At 24.3% G+C, this 26,759-nt stretch overlaps 9 protein-coding genes across 9 annotated transcripts; 2 read left to right on the top strand and 7 right to left on the bottom strand.

Moving 5' to 3' along the window:
- Positions 1-217: 217 nt before the first annotated feature.
- Positions 218-1,034, bottom strand: DICPUDRAFT_154902 (uncharacterized protein; the record flags this gene model as incomplete). The annotated part of the gene is made up of 3 exons (XM_003290344.1): positions 218-417; positions 472-652; positions 852-1,034. The coding sequence occupies 3 exons, from the start codon at positions 1,032-1,034 to the stop codon at positions 218-220; spliced, it is 564 nt and encodes a 187-aa protein (XP_003290392.1).
- A 791-nt stretch (positions 1,035-1,825) lies between these two features.
- Positions 1,826-2,912, bottom strand: DICPUDRAFT_81123 (uncharacterized protein; the record flags this gene model as incomplete). The annotated part of the gene is made up of 3 exons (XM_003290343.1): positions 1,826-2,168; positions 2,314-2,374; positions 2,786-2,912. 3 exons carry the CDS (start codon positions 2,910-2,912, stop codon positions 1,826-1,828), a joined length of 531 nt encoding a protein of 176 aa, XP_003290391.1.
- A 548-nt stretch (positions 2,913-3,460) lies between these two features.
- On the bottom strand, positions 3,461-3,682 carry DICPUDRAFT_154899 (uncharacterized protein; the record flags this gene model as incomplete). Its single annotated transcript, XM_003290342.1, has 1 exon — positions 3,461-3,682. The coding sequence occupies one exon, from the start codon at positions 3,680-3,682 to the stop codon at positions 3,461-3,463; it is 222 nt and encodes a 73-aa protein (XP_003290390.1).
- Positions 3,683-4,646: 964 nt separating this feature from the next.
- Positions 4,647-5,567, top strand: DICPUDRAFT_81122 (uncharacterized protein; the record flags this gene model as incomplete). Its single annotated transcript, XM_003290350.1, has 2 exons — positions 4,647-4,660; positions 5,033-5,567. 2 exons carry the CDS (start codon positions 4,647-4,649, stop codon positions 5,565-5,567), a joined length of 549 nt encoding a protein of 182 aa, XP_003290398.1.
- Positions 5,568-5,826: 259 nt separating this feature from the next.
- DICPUDRAFT_154897 (uncharacterized protein) lies at positions 5,827-9,603 on the bottom strand (the record flags this gene model as incomplete). Its single annotated transcript, XM_003290341.1, has 3 exons — positions 5,827-5,832; positions 5,989-7,082; positions 9,579-9,603. The coding sequence occupies 3 exons, from the start codon at positions 9,601-9,603 to the stop codon at positions 5,827-5,829; spliced, it is 1,125 nt and encodes a 374-aa protein (XP_003290389.1).
- Positions 9,604-16,957: 7,354 nt separating this feature from the next.
- DICPUDRAFT_154894 (uncharacterized protein) lies at positions 16,958-17,323 on the bottom strand (the record flags this gene model as incomplete). The annotated part of the gene is made up of 1 exon (XM_003290340.1): positions 16,958-17,323. The coding sequence occupies one exon, from the start codon at positions 17,321-17,323 to the stop codon at positions 16,958-16,960; it is 366 nt and encodes a 121-aa protein (XP_003290388.1).
- A 3,037-nt stretch (positions 17,324-20,360) lies between these two features.
- Positions 20,361-21,038, top strand: DICPUDRAFT_81118 (uncharacterized protein; the record flags this gene model as incomplete). Its single annotated transcript, XM_003290349.1, has 3 exons — positions 20,361-20,644; positions 20,805-20,814; positions 20,889-21,038. 3 exons carry the CDS (start codon positions 20,361-20,363, stop codon positions 21,036-21,038), a joined length of 444 nt encoding a protein of 147 aa, XP_003290397.1.
- An 897-nt stretch (positions 21,039-21,935) lies between these two features.
- Positions 21,936-22,115, bottom strand: DICPUDRAFT_154889 (uncharacterized protein; the record flags this gene model as incomplete). Its single annotated transcript, XM_003290339.1, has 1 exon — positions 21,936-22,115. The coding sequence occupies one exon, from the start codon at positions 22,113-22,115 to the stop codon at positions 21,936-21,938; it is 180 nt and encodes a 59-aa protein (XP_003290387.1).
- Positions 22,116-22,422: 307 nt separating this feature from the next.
- On the bottom strand, positions 22,423-25,095 carry DICPUDRAFT_154888 (uncharacterized protein; the record flags this gene model as incomplete). The annotated part of the gene is made up of 6 exons (XM_003290338.1): positions 22,423-22,574; positions 22,691-22,754; positions 22,798-22,917; positions 23,309-23,450; positions 24,077-24,156; positions 25,006-25,095. Coding segments are annotated over 6 exons (648 nt in total), but the record flags the coding sequence as incomplete, so codon positions are not given.
- Between the last annotated feature and the right edge of the window lie 1,664 nt (positions 25,096-26,759).

Below are 26,759 nucleotides of genomic sequence, written 5' to 3'. Positions count from 1 at the left end.
ACAAAAATACTGCTATTTCTTTGACTTTCTATTAATTGTTTGGTTTTTAAATCTTTTCCCATTGCTATTCTAAATTCTCTTTTGCAATTCTATAACTTTCAAATTCATGTTCAGTCTCTTTGATTTTGTCACCATTGATTTCTTCTGAAGTATTCAATGAGATGATTGGTGAACTATTAAGCTAATACTATTGGCACCTGCATTTGAACTACCAACATTAGATTTTTGATGAGTTTGATGCTACCGCTTTTAATGGATTTATTTGTTCTGCTTTCTCTTCGCATTCATCAGTTTGCTTAGAAACCAATGCTGATGGATCACCTATATCAGTACGAGAACTCAGTGAAACTTCTGATATACCAACTGAAGTATCATGACCAGTGTTGAAAAATTGTTTATTGAATTTATCTTGAATGCCTTGGTATAACTGGTATTGTTTCTGGTTGTAGTTGTTGTTGTTGTGGTATTAACTATCTGATGAACTGCTATCTGATGAACCACTAGCTGATGATGATCTGCTATCTGATGAACCTCTTGAAGAGTTACCTGCTATTATACCTGTTGATATGCTGGTTGATCCACTTGTTGATGTGCCACCTGTACCACCTTTTCCACCTGTGCCACCCACAGTAGCACCACCTGCAGCAGCACCCTGCAGTAGTGATGTGAGGCGTTTTATTAATTATATGCTAAAATGTCGAATTTGATGATGTTTGGGTGTGACTGTTATTTCTTAATGAGGACTGCTTTGGTTTGGCACTATATTGATTTTTAACTATTAATTATTATAAATGTTTTAATATTAGCTTTCTTTAAGGCTTCTAATAACTGAAGACTGATTATTGATTTACTATTATTTTTTTTATATAGATGACTAAAATTGGAGTATTTAAATATTGTGCTCTATTATTAAATTTATTTAATTCGATATTTAAATATATACTTGATTGTTTTTTTGAATTATTTGATTGATTGCTAAAATCCTGTTTTGATGATGCTTCAGAACCTAATACTGAAGATTTCGGGTAGGCCATATTCTAATATTCACTTTTAGCTATTAAGACACCATCTACATTATTAAATTGTTGTTGTTAGCTTGATTTATTGTTTATCCTGTATATTTTTATTTAATTAAATATATGAGAATAAGTTGCAATCTGCAAAGGTTTTAATATTCATTTCTACAATGAATAAATAACATCTATATACTTGAGCAGTTCTAATATTTGGCAATTTTGATTATAAGTTTGCATTTATAAAGTTGAAAAAATGGTGAGATATGCAAGTAGAAGGACGAAGCATAATACTATTGAGAACAAAGTAGTACCAATTTGTTGTGGATCATTTATGTATTGTTTCTTTTACAATAAGATCTAAGTACTTGTGAATTAAGTTGAATTAAACTTTTCTGTAAAACCATATGTTTAAGTATGGCAAGCTAAAGTTGGAGTAACTTTAAAGAATTTGTTTATTGAAACGACGACTTCATTTATGAAACTTAAACCTCTATCAGATACTAAATTCTTTGGGGGTCATATTTTAAATATATTTGATAAGCTAAAACCATTGGACCGTTTCACAGTTTGAACAATATTTATGAAAGTTGAAGTTTACCCTTTTCCTGATCCAAACTATTTGTGTTCTATCATTGTTGCTTGGGCCAAAGCAAATGTATTGAGATTCATATAAATAGTTGATTAGATTGAATATCTTCATTAGTGTTTAGTATTTTGTTGGATCTAAGTTTAATCTTTTATTTTGCCAATGTTTTTTTCATACATGATAACTGTGCACTAGTGTCTATAAGAGCTGAAAGGTACATTCATTAACGCTTTTGAATTTTTACATGAACTTGCAATTGATTTGAATTTTGCCTTAGCTGATTTACCAAAGATTGAAAGACTTTGAAAGAATTTGAGTTTCTGCGACTTTGTGACTTTTTATGATAGTTATTGATATTAATTGCTGTTAGTTTTGAGATTATTATTGAGCAATAGTTCGTGATTGGATTGATATTTATTATTATTTGTAAATAGTATAAATCTCTTTTAATAGGTTCGCTGTGCATTTGGTAAACATATGCTAAATCTTTATATATCGACGACACAGCTGATCCTGTAAGGGTATTGAATGGTTTTAATTGGTAAACATATGCTAAATAAATCTGTCTTTTGAAAACTAATAAAAGATAATTTAATTTATGTTAGTAACTCTGTTTCAATTTTCTATATTTCTTCAACGATGCCATTTTCTATATGTATATGGGTTTGTTGTTGCTGTTGTTGTTTTAAAATAATGTATTAATTTACTTACTTGTTCTCTAAAGGTTTAAAACATATTTCTGAAAGGTTAAAATTATTATTTATTGGATGTGCTATAGTTTACATTATTAAAATTATTTGTTTGTTTGTTGTGATGGAAAAAAAAAAAAAATTAAAAAAAATAAAAAAAAAAAAAAAAAATTTTTATAAAAATTTTGGTTATTTTATTTTTAAAAATAAAATTTTAAAATTTTAAAATGGCCATAGATAAAGAGCCGAAATAAATTTTTATCCTAAAACAATTAAATGTCTTATGGATTGGCTGATAGTGGATCGAAAAATTCAGGGCCTATTTAACTATTAAACTTTATACATCCCTTCTTCCATGTTAATGATACTGTTGCTCTATAATTATTACTATTACTATTGTTTTAACTGAATGATGATGATGATGATGAAGCTGCTGTTGTGTTATTATTGTTATTGTTATTATTGATATTGATATTATAATAAGGTTTTAATACATGGATTGAAACCACATGAACCGCCACCTAAGCTATTTCCCAAACCAAGCAATTCATTTTCAGAGAATGATATACTTTCAGAAGAGTTTAACATTGATTTAGATGAGGCACCGTTAATTGGATTCATCAATGAAATATATTCAATATAAAAATAAAAAAAATAAATATAAGTGTTAATATAAGTTTTTTATATTTTAAATTTAAATATATTTTAATGTATATTCTTATTTAAATATATTTATATAATTTATTTTATAAAATATATATATTATTTTAAAACAAATATAAAGTAATAAAATGAACTCTGTTAAAATAATTAAATTGAACTATGAAATTTTTTATTAATTTTTTTTTTTTTAATTTTTAAAATTTTATTTTTTTTGTAATAACAATTTAAAATGAAAAAAATAATAAAACTAAAAAAAAAAAGAAAATTTACAACCCCTTTTAGAATATTTAATTAAAATAAATAACAATAACTTTTTTTATTTTTTTCCCTTTCTTTTATGTACATATGAAGTTCCTTTTAGTAATTCTTGAATTAAATGCGCATCAACCACCATGGAATCGGAAATATAAAAGCTAAAATTGAAAAACAACCAAGACTCTATTTAGACAACCCCGAGTGTGTGATGGAAATTTAATTTCTTTTTATCTATTTATTTCTATGATGATTTAATAGATAGTTATTCTAACTGTAATGATATATACCAAACGGAATGGCTCTGTGTAGCCTTCATCAGTGTCATAATGGACATAGTTTTCGTCGGTATCATAATGGATATTATCATAATCTTCATGGAACCCTTGATTAATTATTGGATTTCTCTTGATTTTTGAAAAGATGGAAAAAATTAAAGCAAATAAATAGGTTATAATTTTTGAAATAAAACCCATTATTTTTTGAATCATTTTGAATATATAATGTAGTTATATTATTTTAAAAAAATTTATTATTATTATTGAAGTTATTATTATTAAAATTTTATAAATGATAATTAAAAAAAAAAAATATCAATAATAATGAAAAAAAATAAATTAAAAATTAAAATAATAAAAAAAACTAAATTATGTGTCAGTAGGGGTATTAAAAATTTAAAAAAAATAAAAATTAAAAATAAAAATTAAAATTAAAAAACTAATGGGTTCGAACTTAGAAAAAAAAGTGTCATTGAAAGGGTGGCCTTTTTTTTTCTTGATTTTTTTTATTTAAAAAAAAAAAAATTTAAGGAGAACATTTATTTTTATTTATTATTTATTTAGAATATTTAAGTGATTGAATTTGATTAATTTTTTGAATTATTTGATTGTTCAATCCTGTTTTGATGATGGTTCAGAACCAAGTATTGAAAAGATTTCTGGTAATATTCACCTTTAGCTATTAAGACACCATCTACATTATAAAACTGTTGTGGTTAGCTTGATTTATTCTTTATCTTGCATATTTACATTTAATTAAAGGTATGAGAATAAGTTGCAATCTGCAGAGGTTTTAATTTACAATTCTACAATGAATAAATAGCCTCTATAATTCAACAGCTCTAGTACAAGTTTTCATTACCGTTTTCTTTATCTAAAGTTAAATAATACTAAAAATAGGTTAGTTTTTGTAAATCTATCATGTTGGTAATTAAAATCAACAAAAAAAGTAATTAATTTATTGATCATTTATCATGATGAAAAATGTAAATAATATAATTTAATTGAATAGTAATAATGAGAATATTATTTATTTTTTGAATATTAAAAATAAAAAAAACTTTCATTGAGAAAAAAAATAAATAAAATAAAAAATATAAAAATAAATAAAAAAATTAATAATAAAGTTTTTAATTTTTAAATAAAAATAAAATAGAAAAAAATGTGTTGTTTCATGTTAAAATTTGATTAAATTATTAAATATTTTGTAATAAAAAGTAAAAGGTAAAAATAAAATAGATTGTTTATAAAAAATAAATGTTTATATTTATTGAAAAAAATAAAATAAATTATTTATAAAAAACTTAAAATTTTATATTTATATTTTTTTTTAAAATTTTATAATGTTTCAGTATCCTAATACTGAAAATGGTCTAATCGATTGATAATAATTTTAGTGTTATGTTTCTAAATTATTATTTAATTATAATAACCCAGTTATAACACAACAGCAGCCTCATAATCATCATCATCATCATTCAGTTTAAACAATAGTAATAGTAATAATTATACAACAACAGTAGCAATAACATTCAATTTAAAAAATAGTTATAGTAAAAGAAAAAACAATACAACAACAGCAGCACCAGAACCCACAACATTCAGTTTACAAAATAGTAATAGTAACTATAATTTAAATAGTGTTAGTGAATATAGCAATCTAAATAATAATAGTATCAGTTTAGCCCAAAGCGCAAGTTGTAGTAGTATAAGCAGTTGTAATAGTAATGATAGCAATGGAAGTAGCGTTAGTAGCGGTAGTAGCGGTTGCAACAATAAAAACAGTAATAGCTTTTTATTTAATAATGGTAATATAAAACTTCCACCACCATCATCATATAGAAATTTAATTGAAGGGGAATTAAAATCACCACCAAATTATGTTCGGCTACTTTTAAAAACATCAAATATCGGTAATATTCAAGAGGTATTATATAAGTTTAATTCAAACAGAGCAGACTACCCAAAGATTACCTATGAAGTTATAAAGAAATGTCTCAAGTATTCAAATATTGAAGATTTAGAAAAACTGGGTGAAGATTCATATCATTTATTCAAACATCATAATTATATATTAATATAAAAATAGATTTTTCATTTATTAATCTTTTTATATATGCATTAGAAGATTTCTTATTTGCTATAGCATTATTAATAAAGTATAATAAAATAAAAAGTAACTGCCACAAAATAATACAAATAATAATTATAATAATAATATCGATAATTAAAATAAAAATGATTATCATCACTGGGGAAGCAGATCCAACCATAGTTAAACTAATCGATTAGTTTTTATAATAAAGAAAAATAAAATATTTCATAAAAAAAAAAATATTTATTTATTTCTTTATTTTAATAATATTAATTGCAAATAAAATATTTCTTTATTTTTTTTATTATAATCAAATATAGTTAGAGTGAGTTTTGTTCTTTATTTTATTTTTCTTTTGGTTTTTTAAATTTTTTTTTTTTTTTGAATTATTTTGTTGATAAATACTAACTAGTGAACTATTTGGTGATACTAAAGAGTATGGAAATGGAGATCGGAATGATTCTAATAAAGAGGTTGATATTTGTGATAAATTTAGATTTGATATATAAATAAACATATGTTTTTTATATACATAAAGACCAATAGCAAAGGCGGCAATAAAGATGGAACCTGCAACTATAATTGGATAATTGGTACTACCTTTTACGTATTTAGCAATAGAATTCATAATAATAGTGATTTCACCTGGTTTTTGTTTTTTCAATGATAAAATAGAATCTTGATGTATTGGATTCGATGATTGTATAATTTGTTTACCTTCTTCAGTTGGTAATTTTATAAATTGAATATTAACATATGATGGTTGACGGCAAAAGAATGGAATTTTAATTGAACGGGCTTCTGGTAATGGGCTGCTAATACTCTTTTTGTTTCTAATAGTTACAATAACATTTTGTGGATCATTTGATTGTTTTTGACAAGTGACTTTGAATGAATTATTATCACCTGGAGTGATTGAGAGAGAGTTTTTTTCTTTATTATCTGATGAAATAGTTTTGGAATAAATCTTTGATTGTAAAAGCCATGTCTCTTTACCACCACAGAAAGAAACCTCGGCCGATGAACCTAAACTTAATAAAAATTCTATTTGATCAGCTGGTGGAGAAGCAAAAATACGAATTTCTTCTCTCATTCCATTGTATTGAACTGAAATAACAGTTGAGCCTTCTTTTAGAGCCAAAAATTCACGAGATGAACATATGTCACTTGATATCTTTTGTTGGTCGACCTTTTCATGTGGTAATATTTTGAAAATGGAATCATCTTTAACTTTCCATTCTAAATTATTAATTGAGCAAGATTCGAAATAAACTCCTTTTGGTAAATGCTTTGATAATAATTTAGTTGAGAGTACTAATTTTTTACCAACTTCGACCTCCACTTGAGATGATGAAAAAACAATTTGGTCTGGTTCTTGAACATTGACAACAGATCTAGCAAAATTATTTTTACCAATAACACCTTTAGAATTGACATCAACAATGGATGTATTTCCAACTTTTGGATTACTTGATGACCAAATATAAGTTGAGTTTGGAATATCTATAAAAAAAATTAAGGTTAATATTTATTATCCAATATTTACTTTTTAAAAAAGTTCTATTTTTAGTTAATAATTTATAGTTTATTTTAGTACCTTGGGTAAATCTTGATAAAAAAAATATAACTAAAAATGATAGAAATAAAATTTTATTTACTATCATATTTAGGTTGATTTTATATAAATATATATAAAATATATAAATATATAAAATAATAAAGAAAGTAAAAGTTGAAAAAATAAAATATTGAAAAATGTGTGAATATTATTTAATTAAAATTATAAAAAAAAAAAAATATTATTGTGTTGAAAAATTGTAAAAATAAAGCTATTATTTGTGTGAATAAAATAATAAAGAAAAAAAAAAAAAATGTTTTCTTTAATTCAAAAAAAAAAAAAAAAAATTAAAATAATAAAAATTTATTTATTAAAAAGATAGAATTGTTTAATTTTTTTTATAAAATAAAGAAAATAATTAAAAAAATAATTGTAAAGCAATAATTCAGTTTATATCTTTTTTTTATATTATAGATTGATCATTTTTTTTATTTGATTTCGATTTTTTATTTAATTCTCTTTTAAATGATACCCAAAACATTAAACTAACTTTTTCATTGTAAAAAAATGATTTTTAAAAAAAAAAAAAAAAATTAATTAAATTGATTATTTGTATGATTTTTACAACTAAATTTAAGAAATAATATTAGATTTTTATTTAATTATTAGTTTTAATAAAAAAAATAATTATAAAGTAATATATTAATATTTTTAAAAATTATAAATATGTGTTTTTTTTAGAGGTTGAAAATTATCTTTATCGTTATCCTTTTTTGTATCACTTGGAAGATTTAAAAAAAAAGGATAAAAAAAAAAAAAAAAAAGATAAAAAAAGGATAATAATTCATAAAATTATAAAATATTTTATATTTTATTTTAACAATTTTTTTTTTTTTTTTACAAAAACTTTACTTTCAATGGTAGAATCTTTTATGGGTAACCTTAGAAGGTTTAAGAAATTATTTTATATTAATTAACTAGAATGAAAAAAAAAAAAAAAAAACTTTGCTTTTAAAAAAAAAAAAAGAAAGAAAAACGAAAGATTAAAAAGCATTGTAAAACCTTGTGTTGATGCATTCTAGTTATTTTTTGGGTCTATTTATAGAGCTAATTTAGAAAATGTGTAGAACTTTTTTTTTTGATTTGGATTTGTTGAGGTTTTAGTTTAACTAAAATAAATATAATTATGAATACGTATATTATAATTTAATATTGATTATTGTTTTTTTGGAAAAAAAAAAAAAAAAACAATAATTCGACCTTTTGTTTTGGTTTTGTATTGGTTGAGGTTTTTATTAATAAAAAAGAAAATAATATAAAAAACGAAAAAATAAAAACAACAATGATTGGTATTATAATGTTTTTCATGATTTATTTTTATAGTTTTTTTTTTTTGAATATACAGTGCCCGAGGAAAATATGTAGACCCCCCACCGATTTTAAGTTTATATATTGAAAAAAGATATTTAGATTATAATATTTAAATATAATGTAAGGCTAATAAATTAACTTCATTTTACATAGATTCATTTAAAAACCTTTAAATTAAAATTAAAAAAAATAAATTATATGTTTACAATATTTATCTCTTTTTTTTAATTTTAAAAAATTTTTTTTTTTTATTTTTAATTTTTTTTATTTTTTGATTTTAACAAATGAATTTACCTAATATTTTGAATGTTCCCCATGAGCTTTAATTATCGCCTCCTTTCTGTTTGGAAAAGATTTATAAAAATTATTTCTAATCTCAGAAGTGATGTAAGGAAAAATATCAATGCGACATTGGATCGGGTTATGATTTGATTTACTGAACATTCGGATTGAGAACATTTAAGTATCTTATGGCCATTGATTATCTATTATATAAATCGGGGCTTAAAGGTTGTATTTCATCAATTGAAATTTTGAATTTTCAGTTTTACTCCCTAATCATATTTGGTGAATAAGATTAGAAATTCTCATGACAATTTTCGTGAACTTTCCCAGGCACCTGTAACGTATCTGCATAGTAACCCAGATTTGGTGGTGTATCATTTATTATTATATCAATATAGAGATTAGAATATAATGCCTATGAAAGATGATCTTAATTTTTGGGAACATAATTCAAAATTTTCCCCAAAACATTACTTTATCTCCACCTTTTCTAACACTTGTTTAAGTATTTGAATCTAGTAAAAAATAAGATTCATAGACCCAAGATCTTATATAATTGTATTTATCAAATTATTGAAACCTAACTTCATCCATAAACATATGATTTTCCCGTTGGTCCTAATTCCAGTTTTTATGTCTAATCCAAAACTATATCTTTTTCTTCTTTTAACTTCGTATAATCGATGTTAGACACTCACATATTAATTATATAATAATTAATATATAATATATATATATAATTGGGTTTTTATAGCCTATAAAGCTTTTCCCATAAAAAGTAATACGATGGCTTCTTGCAACGTGTTTCATAAAAATTTCTTTTAACCGAAATTTTTATTTTAATTTTTTTTAATTTTTTTAATATTTTTTCAAAAATAATTCGCCAAAAAAAAGGCATAAAAAATTCATAAATAAAGATCATTATATCAATATTATTAATATTATCAATATTATCAATAAAGATAGTTTTAACCCAAAAAGTCTCATTATAAGGTATTTTATTATTTATTATTTGTTTGTTTGTTTTGGTTGTTTATATGTTTTCCAGATAGAAGATCACCCACTCTTTTACACTTTTTTTTTTTTATTTCAACCATACACACATTTATATAATTTGTAATAATATCAAAATAAATAATTAAAAAATTCGAATGCAAGAAAAATATATAAAAAGATTGGATATACAGGTTATTATAGAAAAAATCGGATATTCAGGTTATTATAAAAAAAGATTAGATATATATAAAATAATAAATCATATGATAAATATAATTGTAAAAAACACTTTTGTTATAATCACAACAACATATTTATATATTGTATACATATACATATAATGTAAATATACATATTTATATACGGACAATGGACATTCACATATTATATAAATATATAATATACATATACATATAATGTATATACACTAAGTTATAAATTGTATAATTATACATAATGTATAGATACATATTTATAAACTGTACACTAAGTTTTAAACTGTATAATTATACATATAATGTATAGATACATATTTACAAACTGTACACTTAGTAATAAATTGTATAATTATACATATAATGTATAGATACATATTTATAAACTGTATACAAGATATACATATATTATATATAAATATAATATACACATATACATACATTGTATATACACTAAGTTATAAATTGTATAATTATACACAATGTATAGATACATATTTATAAACAGTACACTAAGTTTTAAATCGTATAATTATACATATAATGTATAGATACATATTTACAAACTGTACACTTAGTAATAAATTGTATAATTATACATATAATGTATAGATACATATTTATAAACTGTTCACTTAATTATAAATTGTATAATTATACATATAATGTATAGATACATATTTACAAACTGTATACAAGATATACACATACTATATATAAATATACACTAAGTTATAAATTATATAATTATACATATAATGTATAGATACATATTTATAAACTGTATTCTTAGTTATAAATTGTATACATATACATATAATGTATATATACATATTTATAAACTATATACACATAGTTATAAATCGTTTACATTTACATACAATGTATATACGCATATTTATAAACTATATACTTACATACATGTATTTAAATATACATAAATTGTACACATACATACACATATTCATATTGTATACACATAAATGTTATAAACATTATAAAATTTTTTTTTTAAAAAACATAACTAATTATTAAATTTAATTATAAGTTTAAAATGTCAAAAAAAATTAATACTCCTAATAAAGAAGTCGTATCAAAAGATACTATTAGCTCTCCTAAGAACAATACAAAATCAAGAGGCAAGAAAACCACGGGTTTATTAACCGCTGCTTTAATTGAGGAGGTTTTTAGTTCAAATGGTAACACAGAAAACAATGTTAACGATTCGGTATCCGCTGAAAATGCAGAACTAATAGAGCTCCGAGATAGTCAAAAGAAATTACTTGACGCCCTCGAGAAAAACAGACTACTGGAAGAGCAGATAGCTAAGTTATCCGAAACTTCTGCCATGCAGAATATCTCGAGCGACTCTAAAGTTAATATGTCCGCAAAGAATGTTGAAGCTCTTAAGAACGCTACTTCTCTGACCCATTTCAAATCATTATTTAATAATATTTGTGATGAGTCGAATATCCCTAAGAGCCTTTTCTCCATCATGCGTAACCATTGTGTCAACCCAGACACATATAACAATCTGTTACATACCTATAACCAGTCAGAGCAGCTAAACTACCAAATCGAGGGTGAGGATTTGATTCAAATTCTTGATGAAAAATTCAAACCACCAGCAACTGTTATACCGGTCAGCTCAAGCGCTTTATCCAAAGTGGAGGAATACTGTGCCGCTGTCAAAAACAAGAACTGTGACAGTTTACAAGAATGTGTCAACAACGTCACTGCGGCTATGTCATTCATCGATCGTGTATGTCCAACAATCGCATTTGGTAGGACTCCCGAAGAAAAGGTTAACTTTTTCAAAGAGAATAACAAACTCATTGGCAAGGTTATCCTTAGTTCAATCGTCCCAGACGCTTTCACTAACGAATTCATCAGGGCAAACGATCAGAGCAATACGATTGCTGAACTTAAAAACAAGACCTTAGAAATTTTCCAAAACAACGAAAATCGTTTTAAAAGGAAATCATCTGATCAACATGGTCGTGGTTCATCTAACAAAGGTGGTAAGCCATCTTCGAACCATAAAGGTGAATTCAAAAAGGCTGATAAGCAAGCTGAAGCTAATAGAATTCGTGAGGACTATTCCAAAAAGAACGGTGGCTCTATTGTGCTTAACGAAGTTCTAGACGGAATTTTGGTCTTTAGAAATAAAAACAAAGTTTGCCTTATGTGTGGTCAAAAACACTATACTAACAAGTGTAGCAATGGGGTAAACAATAATAAAGTTTCTATTTCCTCGGAGAGTTCAAAAAAGTTTAAAGGCTGACTATCAAACCCAGATTTATCCGCTGATAAAATCTTATTAAATAATTTAAATAAAAATAAAATTAATTTTTCACATTACCCTTATACTTCATATATTGAAGATTACGATTATTCTAATGATAATATATCTTTGAATACTTTAAATGATTTTTATGTTTCACAAAGTGAAAGATTTAACTTAAGAGATAAAGATAATTCTGAAGTTAATAAAAACATTAATAAAATTAAAAAATATTTAAAAAATAAATATAATTTAAAAATTGATGAGATTGAAAATAAAGTAAATCCTTCTATAGATTTAAATGAAAATATTTCATTTATTAATCCAATTAAAATAATATTACCAAGAACAAATAACTTGGATATTAATCCTTTGAAAAATATTTTCAATCAATTAAATGATAATAAATTTGATTTTAATGATATAAAAACTGAAAATGATGAGGATGAACAAATATTTGAGGTTTGGTTAAATACATCAAAACCTGTAATCAAAATGATTAAAAATACAAATATCAATTCTTCAAAGTATATATTACTACCAACTTTAAATGGAGTGATGATTGAAGATAAAGATAATATGAATAAACCAAGGTTAATTATTAATCCTAAATTTTGTAAATCACCTTCTAAAGTAATCATAGATACTGGAAGCAGTGTTAGTTTAATTAATAGAAAACATTTAACTAGCAACATGAAAGATAATATACAAAATTTAAAAACTAAAATTAAATTTCCTTTACTAAATGTAGAAGAAACAATATCACAAACTATAAATATAAGAATTGATGATAGAAATTATAATTTCATTATCACAGATCTCGATATAATCGATATATTAATAGGAAATGATATTCTCTTTGAAAATTCAATAATTGATCAAGAGAAAAAAATAATTAAAATTGATTGTAGGAATCATAGAATAAATTATGAAAAATCATCACAATTCAACTGTTATATAAATGTTGCAAATTGTAAAAAGGTTGAGAATCCAAAGTTTAATGATGACGACGATATAATCGAACAAATCACTGAAATTGTTGAAAATTTACCATCAACAATCTGTGACATCATTTCAAAACAAGAACCAACTGAAGATGAAATTCAAGTTATTCGTGATTACATATTTGAAACATTCAACGACGTAGTTGTAGAAAAATTACCAGAGATGACTGAGATGTTAAATGCTTCACGTAGAAGTAATACAATACATAGTATTGAAATTAAACCAGGTCATAATATAGAACCAACTAAAAAGTTGATTTACTATTCCTCTGATGATCAAAAGAAAGCTGTTGAAGAAATGGTAGTTAAATTTATGGAACTCGGTATAATCGAAAAATCCAAATCAAACTATTCTTCACCAATTATGCTTCTTAAAAAGAGAGATTCATGGCGGGTTGTGCACGACTATCGTCAATTGAATAAAGTTACAGTTAGAGATGATCATCCATTTGCACCTGCTGATAGTTTGTTAGGACAGTGTAAGGATTCAAAAATCTTTTCAAAGTTTGATATGTTGATGGGATTCTATCAAATAGCAATGAACCCAGAACACAAACATTACACTGCATTCACTACTCACATTGGTAAGTTTCATTATAAAAGGATGCCTCAAGGACTTGTAAACTCTCCGTCTACATTTGCAAGAATGATGATTGAGATTTTTGGTAAAATCAAAAGTCTACTACAATATTTTGATGATTTAATGGTTCATACAAAACCAAATTATAAAAAGCATATAATTGAAGTAATAAGAGTACTATTATATTGCCGAAAATATTTAATTTACATCTCTAAAGAAAAGAGTGAAATATTCAAAACTCAAATAGATTTCTTAGGATTCCAAATAGGTAAAGATGGTATATCTCCAAGAGCTGCAAAAGTCAGAACAATCTCTGAGTTACCAAATCCAAGAAATTCTAAAGAAGCTGAAGCCGCGTTGGGTTTATTTGGTTTCTTTAGAAGAGTTATTGAAAAATATGCTGAAAAGACGATACATTTATCAGCAGAAGCCAAAGGTAAAGGTAATACAAAATTATCTGAAGATGCAATTAAAGAATTCATAAATTTAAAAAACGAATTCAATGGTGATAACATCATAGCACTACCTATTGAGCAAGATAACAAACCTGTAGATATTGAAAAACTCAAAGAATCTTCAACATTACTAATTGTATCTGATATGAACAATTTGAATAATGGAAGCTACCACTTATATTGTGATGCAAGCGATAGAGCACTTTCAGGAGTTTTATATCAAATACAAGGTAATTCTTTCAAGCCAATTTGGTTTCATAGTAGAAAGTTTTCTGATACACAAAAGAGATACAGTATAGGAGATAGAGAATTCTTAGCAATCATAGATTCATTAAAGAAATTCCAATACCTATTACTTGGTAAAAAAGTAACCATATACTCAGATCATCAGAACTTAACATATATCATTAACAAGTCTAATGATAAACCATTCACAAAAAGACAGGATGGCTACATGAAATACATTAAAGAGTTTGAATATGAATTAAAACATATAAGCGGTAAACAAAATGGTATTGCCGACTTTCTCTCAAGGAAATACGATAATTTCCAATGGGATGAACCATTCTTAAATAAAATTAAAGAAGAACAAGATTCTTCAGAATGGCTCAAAGAAATGAAAAACAACCCAAACATGTGTATCCAAGAAATCAATGGAATATGTTATCTTGTAGAAGATGGAAACAAAAAGTTAATCATTACAGAAAAAGATACCATTGATACTATCTTGAATGAATATCATGATTCTAAATATAGCGGACATCATGCAGTAGATATCACATATAATAACATCAGAAATGATTATTATTTTAAACAAATGTTTACTATAATTAAAAGATACATTAAATCTTGTGCAATATGCCAGTTAAATATTAACAGAAAAGATAACGGTTTACTTCAAAGTTTGGAAATCCCATTCGAAGTTTAGAGAGATATTTCTATAGATTTCTTATCTTTACCAAAAACACCATATACCTTTTCTGGATTTATTGTTGAAGTTGATCAAGTATGTGTTATAGTTTGTAGATTATCTAAAATGGTACACATAGTACCTTGTTCAAAAACAATCACTGCAGAACAAACAGCTGACCTTTTATTGAATCATGTATTTAGATTACACGGTTATCCTAGAACTATTGTGTCTGATAGAGACCCAAGATTCCTTTCGGAAATATGGACATTGTGGGCAAAAACAATGGATTCTAAATTAAAAATGACAGTTGCTTATAGAGCACAAGGTGACGGTCAAACTGAAAGAATGAATAGAGAAATAATTCGTATGCTTCGTAAAATTGCAGAGCAATATGGCGAAAGTTGGGCTGGACTGATTCCATTAGTTGAATTTGCGCTCAACTCAGCATCGAATAAATCTACAAAGATGTCTCCATTCCAAGTAGTTTATGGATTTAATCCACCAACACCTGTCAATCATTTTAATACTTTGACAAAGAATCGTATCCCAATGAGTAATATAAAGAAAATTGTACGTGATAACATTCTAGATGCTCAAGTTGCGTCGCAAAAGTATTATAATAAAAAACGTGGAGGTTTAATATTTGTCGTAGGAGAAAAAGTACTTGTAAAAAGAAAATATTTCAAAACAAGTGATTCTATCGATTTAATCTCACACAAATTAGAATCTAAAAATTGTGGTCCATTCAAAATCATAGAAATTAATGGTAACAATGTTACTCTTGATACCGGTTATCCAAAAAGAAACAATGTTTTCAATATGGATCAATTAGTCAAACTATATGAAGACGAAGACTGGTTGAGAGACGAAATTTCTATGCCTGATCCAGAAGAAATGGAAGACGGTGAAGAGGAATACGAGGTTGAAAAAATATTAAACCATGATAAAAGAAATAAACTTTACTTGGTAAAATGGAAAGGCTATCCTTCACCAACATGGAATAAAGAGATAGACCTTACCAATTGTGAAGATGTATTAAGAGAGTATTGGAAAGATCCAAATAATAATTTGAACTCTAAAAAGGGAAGAGATGAAGAAAACAAAGAAGCTATGAGCTCAAATTCTTCTTCGAAACCTTCCAATACTCCAAAAAAATCAAAAGCATCTTTAAAAACAATAAAAAATAAAAAATCATCTAAAAGTAAAAATAAAGATATAGATACTGATGATAACTCTGATGTCAACATAAAAATTACTAAATCAACCACAAGATCTGGTAGAGTAATAAAGCCACTTCCTAAACATTAATCGCCTTAAAGAAAGGAGGGGAAGGTGTTAGACACTCACATATTAATTATATAATAATTAATATATAATATATATATATAATTGGGTTTTTATAGCCTATAAAGCTTTTCCCATAAAAAGTAATACGATGGCTTCTTGCAACGTGTTTCATAAAAATTTCTTTTAACCGAAATTTTTATTTTAATTTTTTTTAATTTTTTTAATATTTTTTCAAAAATAATTCGCCAAAAAAAAGGCATAAAAAATTCATAAATAAAGATCATTATATCAATATTATTAATATTATCAATATTATCAATAAAGATAGTTTTAACCCAAAAAGTCTCATTATAAGGTATTTTATTATTTATTATTTGTTTGTTTGTTTTGGTTGTTTATATGTTTTCCAGATAGAAGATCACCCACTCTTTTACAATCGAGGTTTCATGAATTTCTTTTTATAAACAATGTTATTCCTATGCAATACGTTTCTAACTAACCAGTCTAATCTGGTGTGGCCAGTTGTTGAATAATACCAAACCACTGTTAATTTCACATTCTTCAGCTCACCATTCAAAAATTTGAAACATAATAAACGTTCATCTCTTTCATGAATCTTTTTTTCTCTTCCAAAACGTTGATGGTCATTGATTGAACCTGTTTGTTCATATCTTTGAATTGTTTTTGCCACTTTTGTTTTGTGGACACCCAATTTTTTTGCAATTTTTCTATTTGAGTAATGGTCTCTGATTTTGTATGATAATATTGAGTATCGAAGTTCATCACTTAACCTCATTTTGTTTATTTTCTAGAAATTATTTTTGCACTATTTTCAGTTTGTAAAAATTTAAAATGATATAAAAAAAATTTTAAAATTTCAAAAATTAAAAAAAAGAGATAAAAATTTAAATTTATTTTTTTAATTTTTTTTTTTTTACCCATATTTCCCACACTTTTTTTTATTACCATTTTTTATTATTTTTAGGCTGTGTCAATATTTATTAAAAAAAACTATCCAAACTAATCAATTTATAACACATATATAAAAATATCAGGGGGTCTACATATTTTCCTCGGGCACTGTAATATTGTCATTTTATTATTAAAGAGGTGTGAATATAAGCATCAACACAAGTGAAAAATAGCACCATAATATTAGTGTTAGTATCAATATGGTTTTGTGAAGGTTTTTGAAAGGAAAATAAAAATATTATAATTAATAAAATTCAAAATTTAAAAATCAAAAAAAAAAAATTTTTAAAAAAGCGCGGATTATAATTAAAAAAAAATTAAAAAAAAAAATATATTAAATGTTTAAAAAAAATTAAAAAAATTTTTAAAAAAAAATTAAAAGAAAGGCGGAAAAGAGAATAATTGTGATGGGTGTGTTTGTGCTGTTATTTTACATCAATTTGCAAATTTTAAAAATCGATAAAAATGAATAATTTTTTTTAAAAAAAGAGATAATTTTTTTTAAAAAAAGAGATAACTTTTAAAAAAAAATTTTAAATGAATAAGATAACGATAATGGGTAAAAACTGAGAATAAAGATAATTTTTAATCTCTAGTTTTTTTAAATAAAAAAATAAAGGAGATTTTGATCCATGTTTTAATCCATGTAGTGGTAACAGTAACATTATTAATATTGATATTGATATTGGTCATCGTCGTAAAAGATGCTGCTAAATTTACTCTAAAAAAAAATTATATTTATATATTACCTTAAACTAATTCGAGTAATTCTAAAATAACCTATCTATTTTTGAGATCTCTTAAGAGTGATTCTTTGAGCATACTAGATTTTAAAAGTTGATGATTTGTTTGTTCTTTTAAAAGATTTAACTTTTCTTCCATTCATTGTCTTATCTCCTCTTCGATATTTTCAATTTTCAGCTTTACAATAATTGAGTATTTTCATTTCTAACTGTTTCTAAATGAACCTTTTGAGTCAGAAATCTCTAATTTTCAAAGTTGTTCATCTTATAACTTTCTAAGTTGTTCAGCCTGCATCATCATTTTAGTTCTACAATAAACACTGCTATTTCTTTGACTTTCTATTAATTTGGTTTCTAAATCTTTTTCCATAATCCACAATGAATAAATAACCTCTATATACTTGAAAAGTTCTAATACTTAGCAATTCTGATTATAAGTTTGCATTTTTAAAGTTGAAAAAATGGTGGGAGATGCCAGTAGAAGGATGAAGCATAAAACTATATGAGAATTTGAGTTTCTGACTTTGTGACTTTTTATGATAGTTATTGATATTAATTTGAGATTATTATTATTATTATTATTATTATTATTATAATTATTATTATTATTATTATTGAGCAATAGTTCATGATTGGATTGGTATTTATTATTATTTGTAAATAGTATAAAATCTCTTTTAATAGGTTCGCTGTGCATTTGATAACATATGCTAAATATTTAATTATTGATTAAAATCCTTTCATTCATGATATCGACGACAGCAGATCCTGTTGGGTGTTGAATGGTTTTAATTGGTAAATATGCCTTTTGAATATTAATAAAGTTAATTTAATTTATGTTTGTGGATCTGCGTCTATTTTCTATATTTCTTCAACGATGCTAATTTTTATGTGTGTGGGTTTGTTGTTATTATTATTGTTGTTTTTGTTGTTTTAAAATAATGTATTGATTTCTAAATTGTTCTAAAAATGTTTAAACATATTTCGGTTATTTTAAAATTATTATTTTTGGTGTAATATATTTACTTTATTAAAATTATTTGTGTGGGTGTGTTTGTTGTGTGTTGAAAAATATAAAAATAAAAATAAAATAAAAAAATTGGGAAAAATTTAAAAAAAATTATTTGAATTTTAAAAATAAATATGGCGGTAATGTGTGTATTAAAAAATCTTATGAAAAGATGCCCCATAATTTTACAACACATTTTTAAATTTATATTTTTATTTATTCTTAAAAATAGTTTTAATAAATTTTTTTTGTATAAAATAAAATAAAATAAAATAAAATAAAATAAAATAAAATAATAATAAAAAAAATCAATCATAATAAATAAATATTATAACAAATAAATGAAATAGTAAATAAAATAATAATTAATTATTTATTTATGTCAAAGTAACCTTATTAATGGCCCTTAAGGGAGCAGGGGTGTGACATTCACATAGTGTTTGGCATCGTGGTAATCCTCCGTTTTTTAAACCATTTCTCTTTAATATATGGATATATGCCCGGGCTTTATCAAATCATATATTTTTGAAGGTGGACCTCTTTAAAAAACTGACAGGTGAATGGCATAGATATTAATTATAATTATTATTTTAAACTATTTATTTATTTATTCATATAATAATAAAACAAATAACAGTAAGCGAGCTTTAAAATTTTTTATCAAATACTGCAATTTTATGAATATTAATATTTTTTTTTTTTTAAAAATTATCAATCTAATATTTAAAAAAAAAATAAGGTTGAATTAACTATTCTATTGAATGAAATAATAAGTTCATGTGTAATAAATTTTTATAAAACTATTGTTTTTTTGTTTAATATTTTTTTTATTCAATTTTTTTTTTGTTTTAATTATTTTTTATTTTTTTTTTTAATATTTAAAAATTTTTCACTATTTTTTTAAATATAAAAATTTTTTTTTTTTTTTTAAATATTTTTTTTTATTTGTAAATAATAATTTTTTTTTATTTGTAAATAATAATTTTTTTTTATTTATAAATAATAATAAGTTTTTTTTTATTTGTAAATATCATATTTTTTTATATATAATAATTTATATCTCTAGTATTTTTTTATTTATAAATAATAATTTATTTTTGTAAAATAAAATGGATTATTTTTTATATATATATATTTTTTTATTTTTTTTTGGTTCCATTGGTTTTTATTTTGCATTTTGTTATGGTAAAATCAAATTAAACAAATCGATCAACAAATGCATCACCAAAGAAGAGAGTTGGGAAAAAGAGGACAACCAACACGATGATTCTGACCAATTAGAAGATTTGGTCAATTCATTGGGAGGTTTAAGTATTCAACCAGCTCCATTGAGTGAAGAAGAAAAGGCCACTGAAGAATTTCTAAAGGAATATAGAAAGTTACAAGAAGAAATGTATCGATTTCATTAGAAGTTCCTCAATTCAATCAAATGGTGTTTATGATGTCTCAAAAAAACAAACCCAAATTCTAAATTAGATTACATTATTTCCAAATTAGAACAAACTATAAAATTTAAAATTTTCAATACAATAGACTGTCATTTATAAATAGAGCTTTATTCTAGTAAGTAATTCATACATTTATATTTTTACATAATATATAAACTTATATTAATTTTTTTCATTTTTTAATTGCAGATAGAGGGTAGTGTTGCAAGATCAATATTATACAATTATATTTATTCCGATAATGAATTAGATTCCGATGATGATTCCGATGATTATACCTATCCCGATGACGATGAAGATCTTTCAGATGAGCATTTATTATATAAATTTCTCATTTGAGTTCCGAGTCAGAAGAATCTGTTGACTATATTGGTCTCGAATCATTCAAAAAAGTTTCATCAAGGAATTCAGAAATATTCACATCATTATCAACTTTTAGTAACAAATATTGCAACATTTAGTTCAACTCTTCAAAAAATGCTCAGGAAATGAACAAAGAAATTCTAAATATTAGAAAGGTAACCATTATGATAAAACCAGAATAATTTTAATTATATATAAATATAAAATCACTAATATTTAATTTTGACATTTATTTAGTTTAGTTCTAATCATTATTTTTAAGTCTCAATTTGTAATCTAACCAAAAATTTGGGTTTTTGTCCGCCACAATCTTCGAGGTATCCATCAATGTAAACTATATTCACCTTTTCTTCAAAACATCACAATCATTTAATTCACTCAAAACCACAATACTTTAATGGAATCAAAAGTAAGTAAATTATAATAAAATAATAATAACCAAACATATGGGTGCGTAGAGGAAATAAAAAAGATATAAACGTAATTACTAACCATTATAATTGTTATTAATCAATATTAGTTGTATACAATCAGACCTATTATTCTTTCATTAAATGGGAATAAATCAAAGAATTGCTCCAAGAAAACAAAATCTTAGAATCAAAATATAGAAAAATAAACAATTAGTTATAAAAAATAAATAAAATAAATATACACTTTTAATTTTTATATTTTTTTTTTTTAAAATTTATTTTTTTTAATTTATTTATTTATTTAAAAAATAACATCCTTCGAGCGTTGAATGTTGTTTTTGATTGAATGTTTTCTTTATTGATATTTCATTATCCATTTTTGAAAATACCCAATTATCCTTTTTATAATGTAAAATCCAGACGTTCTAGTTTGGCAGAATGACTCTATAATAGTATTTAATTATTCATTTGTCGATAGTTTCTCTGGGGTTGGAGTATGGCAACGAATCTCTGCTTCAAGGGGTGTATAATCTAATTTGATAGATATTTTAACAAAAACTTCATAGAGGGACTGCCGAAATATGAGGAATAAACAGTGATGCCCACATAGATACCTTTGGCCCCTTGAGTTACAATGCATATTACAAAGGTTCCTGAATAGTATTAGATTTTATCTTTTTTGAAGTCAAACCCAATCTATTCCATTTTAATTTCTAAATGTAACAATAACAGTAATAATATAATTTATTGAAGCTTATTTATGCTTTGATTATTATATTTACTAATCTATTGGATATTTTAATCCTATAATCTATTATATTATTATTATTATTTTTTTTTTTTTTTTTTTTCATTTTTTTATATTAAGCATACTGGATCGACAACAAAAATACTGCTATTTCTTTGACTTTCTATTAACTGTTTGGTTTCAAAATCTTTCTCCATTGCTAAATTCTATAACTTTCAAATTCATGTTCAATCTCTTTGATTATTCTATAACCATTGATTTCTTCTGAAGTATTCAATGAGATGATCGGTGAACTATTAGCGCCTGCATTTGAACTACCAACATTGTATTTTGATGAACTTGATGCTACCGCTTTTAATGGATTTATTTTTTGCTTTCTCTTCGAATTCATCAGTTTGCTTAGAAACCAATGCTGATGGATCCATCCCCTCTATCAGTACGAGAACTCAGTGAAACTTCTGATATACCAACTGGAGTATCATGACCAGTGTTGAAAAATTGTTTACTGAATTTATCTTGAAGAATTGTAATCTCTTATTTAGTATTGTTGCTTTTCTAAAGAAATGAACTTTACTTGATCGTTTTCCCTAACGGAGGCACTTGAAGGAGATTGTGAACCAGATGAACGAGGGGAATCACCAAAAGATTTCTGACTCTTTAATATAACCTTTGGGAATTTTGATTTCGTTTTCTGCTTTTGATAAGAGAATTTTAAGCTGCACTTCTTTATTGATTAATTTTAGCCCTATTCTTAATGTTTTGATTTTTCCAAAAACTTCCACCATAAAGGTGGAAATAAATTATCATTCGAGGATGCATTAACATTCTCAAATTAGATTAGGGTCAATTTCGTTGAAATAAATACAACATACAATTTTTTTTTTCAGGTAGTCTTAGTGCACTACGTTTATATTTGTATTGTCTTGATCTGGCTGCTATTGCTTCTGGTTGTTTTTATTGCTGTTGTGTTTGTGTTATTATATGATCACCTACTTTGTATTTCTTGGTATGTTCATTTTGTTTTCTAATTTGTCTCTGAAAGCAGCTTATATCGTTTACTCAATTCTTTAATGATTTGTTCTAACTGGTATTGTTTCTGGTTGTCGATGTTGTGGTATTATTTGATCACCTGATGAACCTCTTGAAGAGTCCTCTAATGCATCTGAAGAGTCTTTCCAGTCTGAAGAGTTACCTTCTATTATACCTGTTGATATGCTGGTTGATCCACTTGTTCATGTGTCACCTGCACCATCTGCAGCACCCGCAGTAGTGATGGTCCTGAAAAATGTGAGGCGTTTTATTTATTATATGATAATAAGGCGAATTTGGTGATGTTTGGGTGTGACTGTTATTTCTTAATGAGGACTGCCTTTGGTTTGGCACTATATTGGTTTTTAACTATTAATTTTTATAAAATGTTTTAATATTAGCTTTCTAAAAGGCTTCTTATAACTGAGGCTGATTATTGATTTACTGAATAAATACTATTATTTTTTATATATAGATGACTAAAATTGGAGTATTTAAATATTGTGCTCTATTATTAAATTTATTTAATTCGATATTTAAATATTCGATTGTTTTTTTGAATTATTTGATTGATTGCTAAAATGTTGTTTTGATAATGTAACCTAATACTGAAAAGATTTCAGGTAGGTCATATTCTAATATTCACTTTTAGCTATTAAGACACCATCTACATTATTAAATTGTTGTTGTTAGCTTGATTTATTCTATATCTTGAATATTTTGATTTAATTAAAGATATAAGAATAAGTTGCAATCTGCAGATGTTTTAATTTACATTTCTACAATGAATAAATAACCTCTATATACTTGAACAGTTCTAATACTTGGTAAGTCTGATTATAAGTTTGCATTTATAAAGTTGAAAAAATGGTGGGAGATGCCAGCAGAAGGATGAAGCATCATACTATATGAGAATTTGAGTTTCTGACTTTGTGACTTTTTATGATAGTTATTGATATTAATTTGAGATTATTATTATTATTATTTTTATTATTATTATTATTATTATTAGAGCAATAGTTCATGATTGGATTGGTATTTATTATTATTATTACTTGTAAATATTATAAAATCTCTTTTAATAGGTTCACTGTGCATTTGATAAACATAGCCAAATATTAATATAATTGATTAAAATCCTTTCATTCATGATATCGACGACAGCAGATACTGTTGGGGGTATTGAATGGTTTTAATTGGTAAATATGCCTTTTGAATATTAATAAAAGTTAATTTAGTTTATGTTAATAATTCTGTTTCTATTTTCTATATGTCTTCAACGATGCCTTTTTCTATTTGTATATGGGTTTGTTGTTGCTGTTATTGTTGCTTTTGTTGTTGTTTTATAATAATGTATAAATTTACTTACTTGTTCTCGAAAGGTTTTAAACATATTTTCAGTAATGTTAAAATTATTATTATTATTGATTAGATGTGCTATAGTTTACATTATTAAAATTATTTATGCATGTGTTTGATTGTTGTGATCGAAAAAAATAAAATAAAAATATTAAAAAAAAATAAAAAAAATAAAAATTTTTTTTTAAAAAATTATTTGATTTTTAAAAATAATTTTTTTATTTTAAAAATTTAAAATGGCATAACGTGTTGATATTTACTAAAATTGGGGGTATACATTTGAAAAATCATTGTCTAAATTTTTTAAATCTCTAAATTTTCCCTATAAAAAAGTGTTATTAAATACTTTGATTTTTTTTAATTTATTTTATTTTTTTAATTTAATTTTACTTACATTCCATAATTGCCAATTTTTTTCAATTGATTTGAATTTTACTCGAGATTGAAAGACTTTGAAAGAATTTGAGTTTCTGCGACTTTGTGACTTTTTATGATAGTTATTGATATTAGTTTTGAGATTATTATAATATAGAAGTAATATTTCGTGGTTGGATTTATTAGGCCAGATATTTATATAGTTGATTAATATCCTTTCATTCATGATATCGACGACAGCAGATCCTGTAAGGATATTGAATGGTTTTAATTGGTAAATCTATCTTTTGAATATTAATAGAAGTTTATTTAATTTATGTCAGTAGTTCTGTTTCTATTTCTTCAAAGATGCCATTTTCTATATGTTTGTGGGATTGTTGTTGCTGTTTTTGTTGTTTTATAGATGTATTGATTTACTTACTTATTCTCGAAAGGTTTTAAACATATTTTCAGTAATGTTAAAATTATTATTATTATTTATTGGATGTGCTATAGTTTACATTATTAAAAATATAATAAAAAATTTTAAAATATTATTTTTTTAAAAAATTATTAGATTTTTAAAAAATAAATATTTATTTTAAAAATGGCTGTGATAATGTGTTGATATTTACTAAAATTGGGGTATATTTTTGAAAGAATCACAGACAACACCCAAAGACAGCTTATAAATGAATATGAAATAAGAAAACAATAAAATCAGGTATTATTCCCCTACTGAGATATACACAAATATTTAAAGGAGCAAACTTGACAGAGTTACAGATCGATATGATTACTATTAAATATGACTTATTAATTCAATAATTATCATTTCCATCTTAATAAAGTTGGGGGTTTACATATTTATTTGAGGGTACTGTTATAAATAACTCTACCTGAAACATTATTTGAAACATTTATTTAAACAAATTTATTCAAAAACACAATTTAGCGAATCATCACCAAGTTTATTCAATACAATTTTATCAATTGTAATCCTCTTCCACTGCATCTCATGTTTCTTATTCATCAGGTCCTAGATCTTGTCCAGGTGAGAATATGGCAGATGATGTTTTATTTATTGTCTCTACAAGATTATACAAATATTTTAAATTTGATAGAACTACAAACCAACTGTATGATGAATATGGAGTCTTGACAAAATCCTAAACCCCAAAAGACTATTTATCAAAAGTAAGTTAATTAAATATCCCAAAATAACCTTTTTCTAATATATAAATAATTAAATTGATTTTTAAAAAAAAACATAATAAATGCACAAATTTTTTTATTTTTTTATTAACAACACAAGTGCCCAAATAGCACCATAATATTAGATTTATCAATATGGTTTTGAAAAGGAAAATAAAAATATTATAATTAATAAAATTCAAATTTAAAAAAAAAAAATTTTAAAAAAAGCGCTCATTGATTAAAAAAATCTTTAAAAATTTTAAAGAAATTTAAAAAAAAAAAAAAAGGAAATAAATTTTTTTTTTTTTTTTTTTTTTTTTTTTTTTTTTTAATGTATTTTCATTCAGCTATCATACCAATTTCATTATCATATAATGAACTACCAAACTCTTACTTTATTCCTTTTCTACAAAACATTATAGAATCAATTATAATAAAATAATATAAATGGAAAAATGATTTCTTTAAAAGGATGATGTGTTTAATTTATTTGAAAAATTAAAAATTTTGAAAAAAAAAACCTCTCCTGTTTCAAATTATTACCAATTTTGATCTACATTTTTTCTGCAATAAAAATTTTACTTATTTTGGAATTGA

This window comes from Dictyostelium purpureum (genome assembly GCF_000190715.1).
Source record: "Dictyostelium purpureum unplaced genomic scaffold DICPUscaffold_220, whole genome shotgun sequence".
Lineage (NCBI taxonomy): Eukaryota > Evosea > Eumycetozoa > Dictyosteliales > Dictyosteliaceae > Dictyostelium > Dictyostelium purpureum.
Note: the sequence above shows the minus strand (reverse complement) of the source record. Positions and strands in the feature narration are given on the sequence as shown.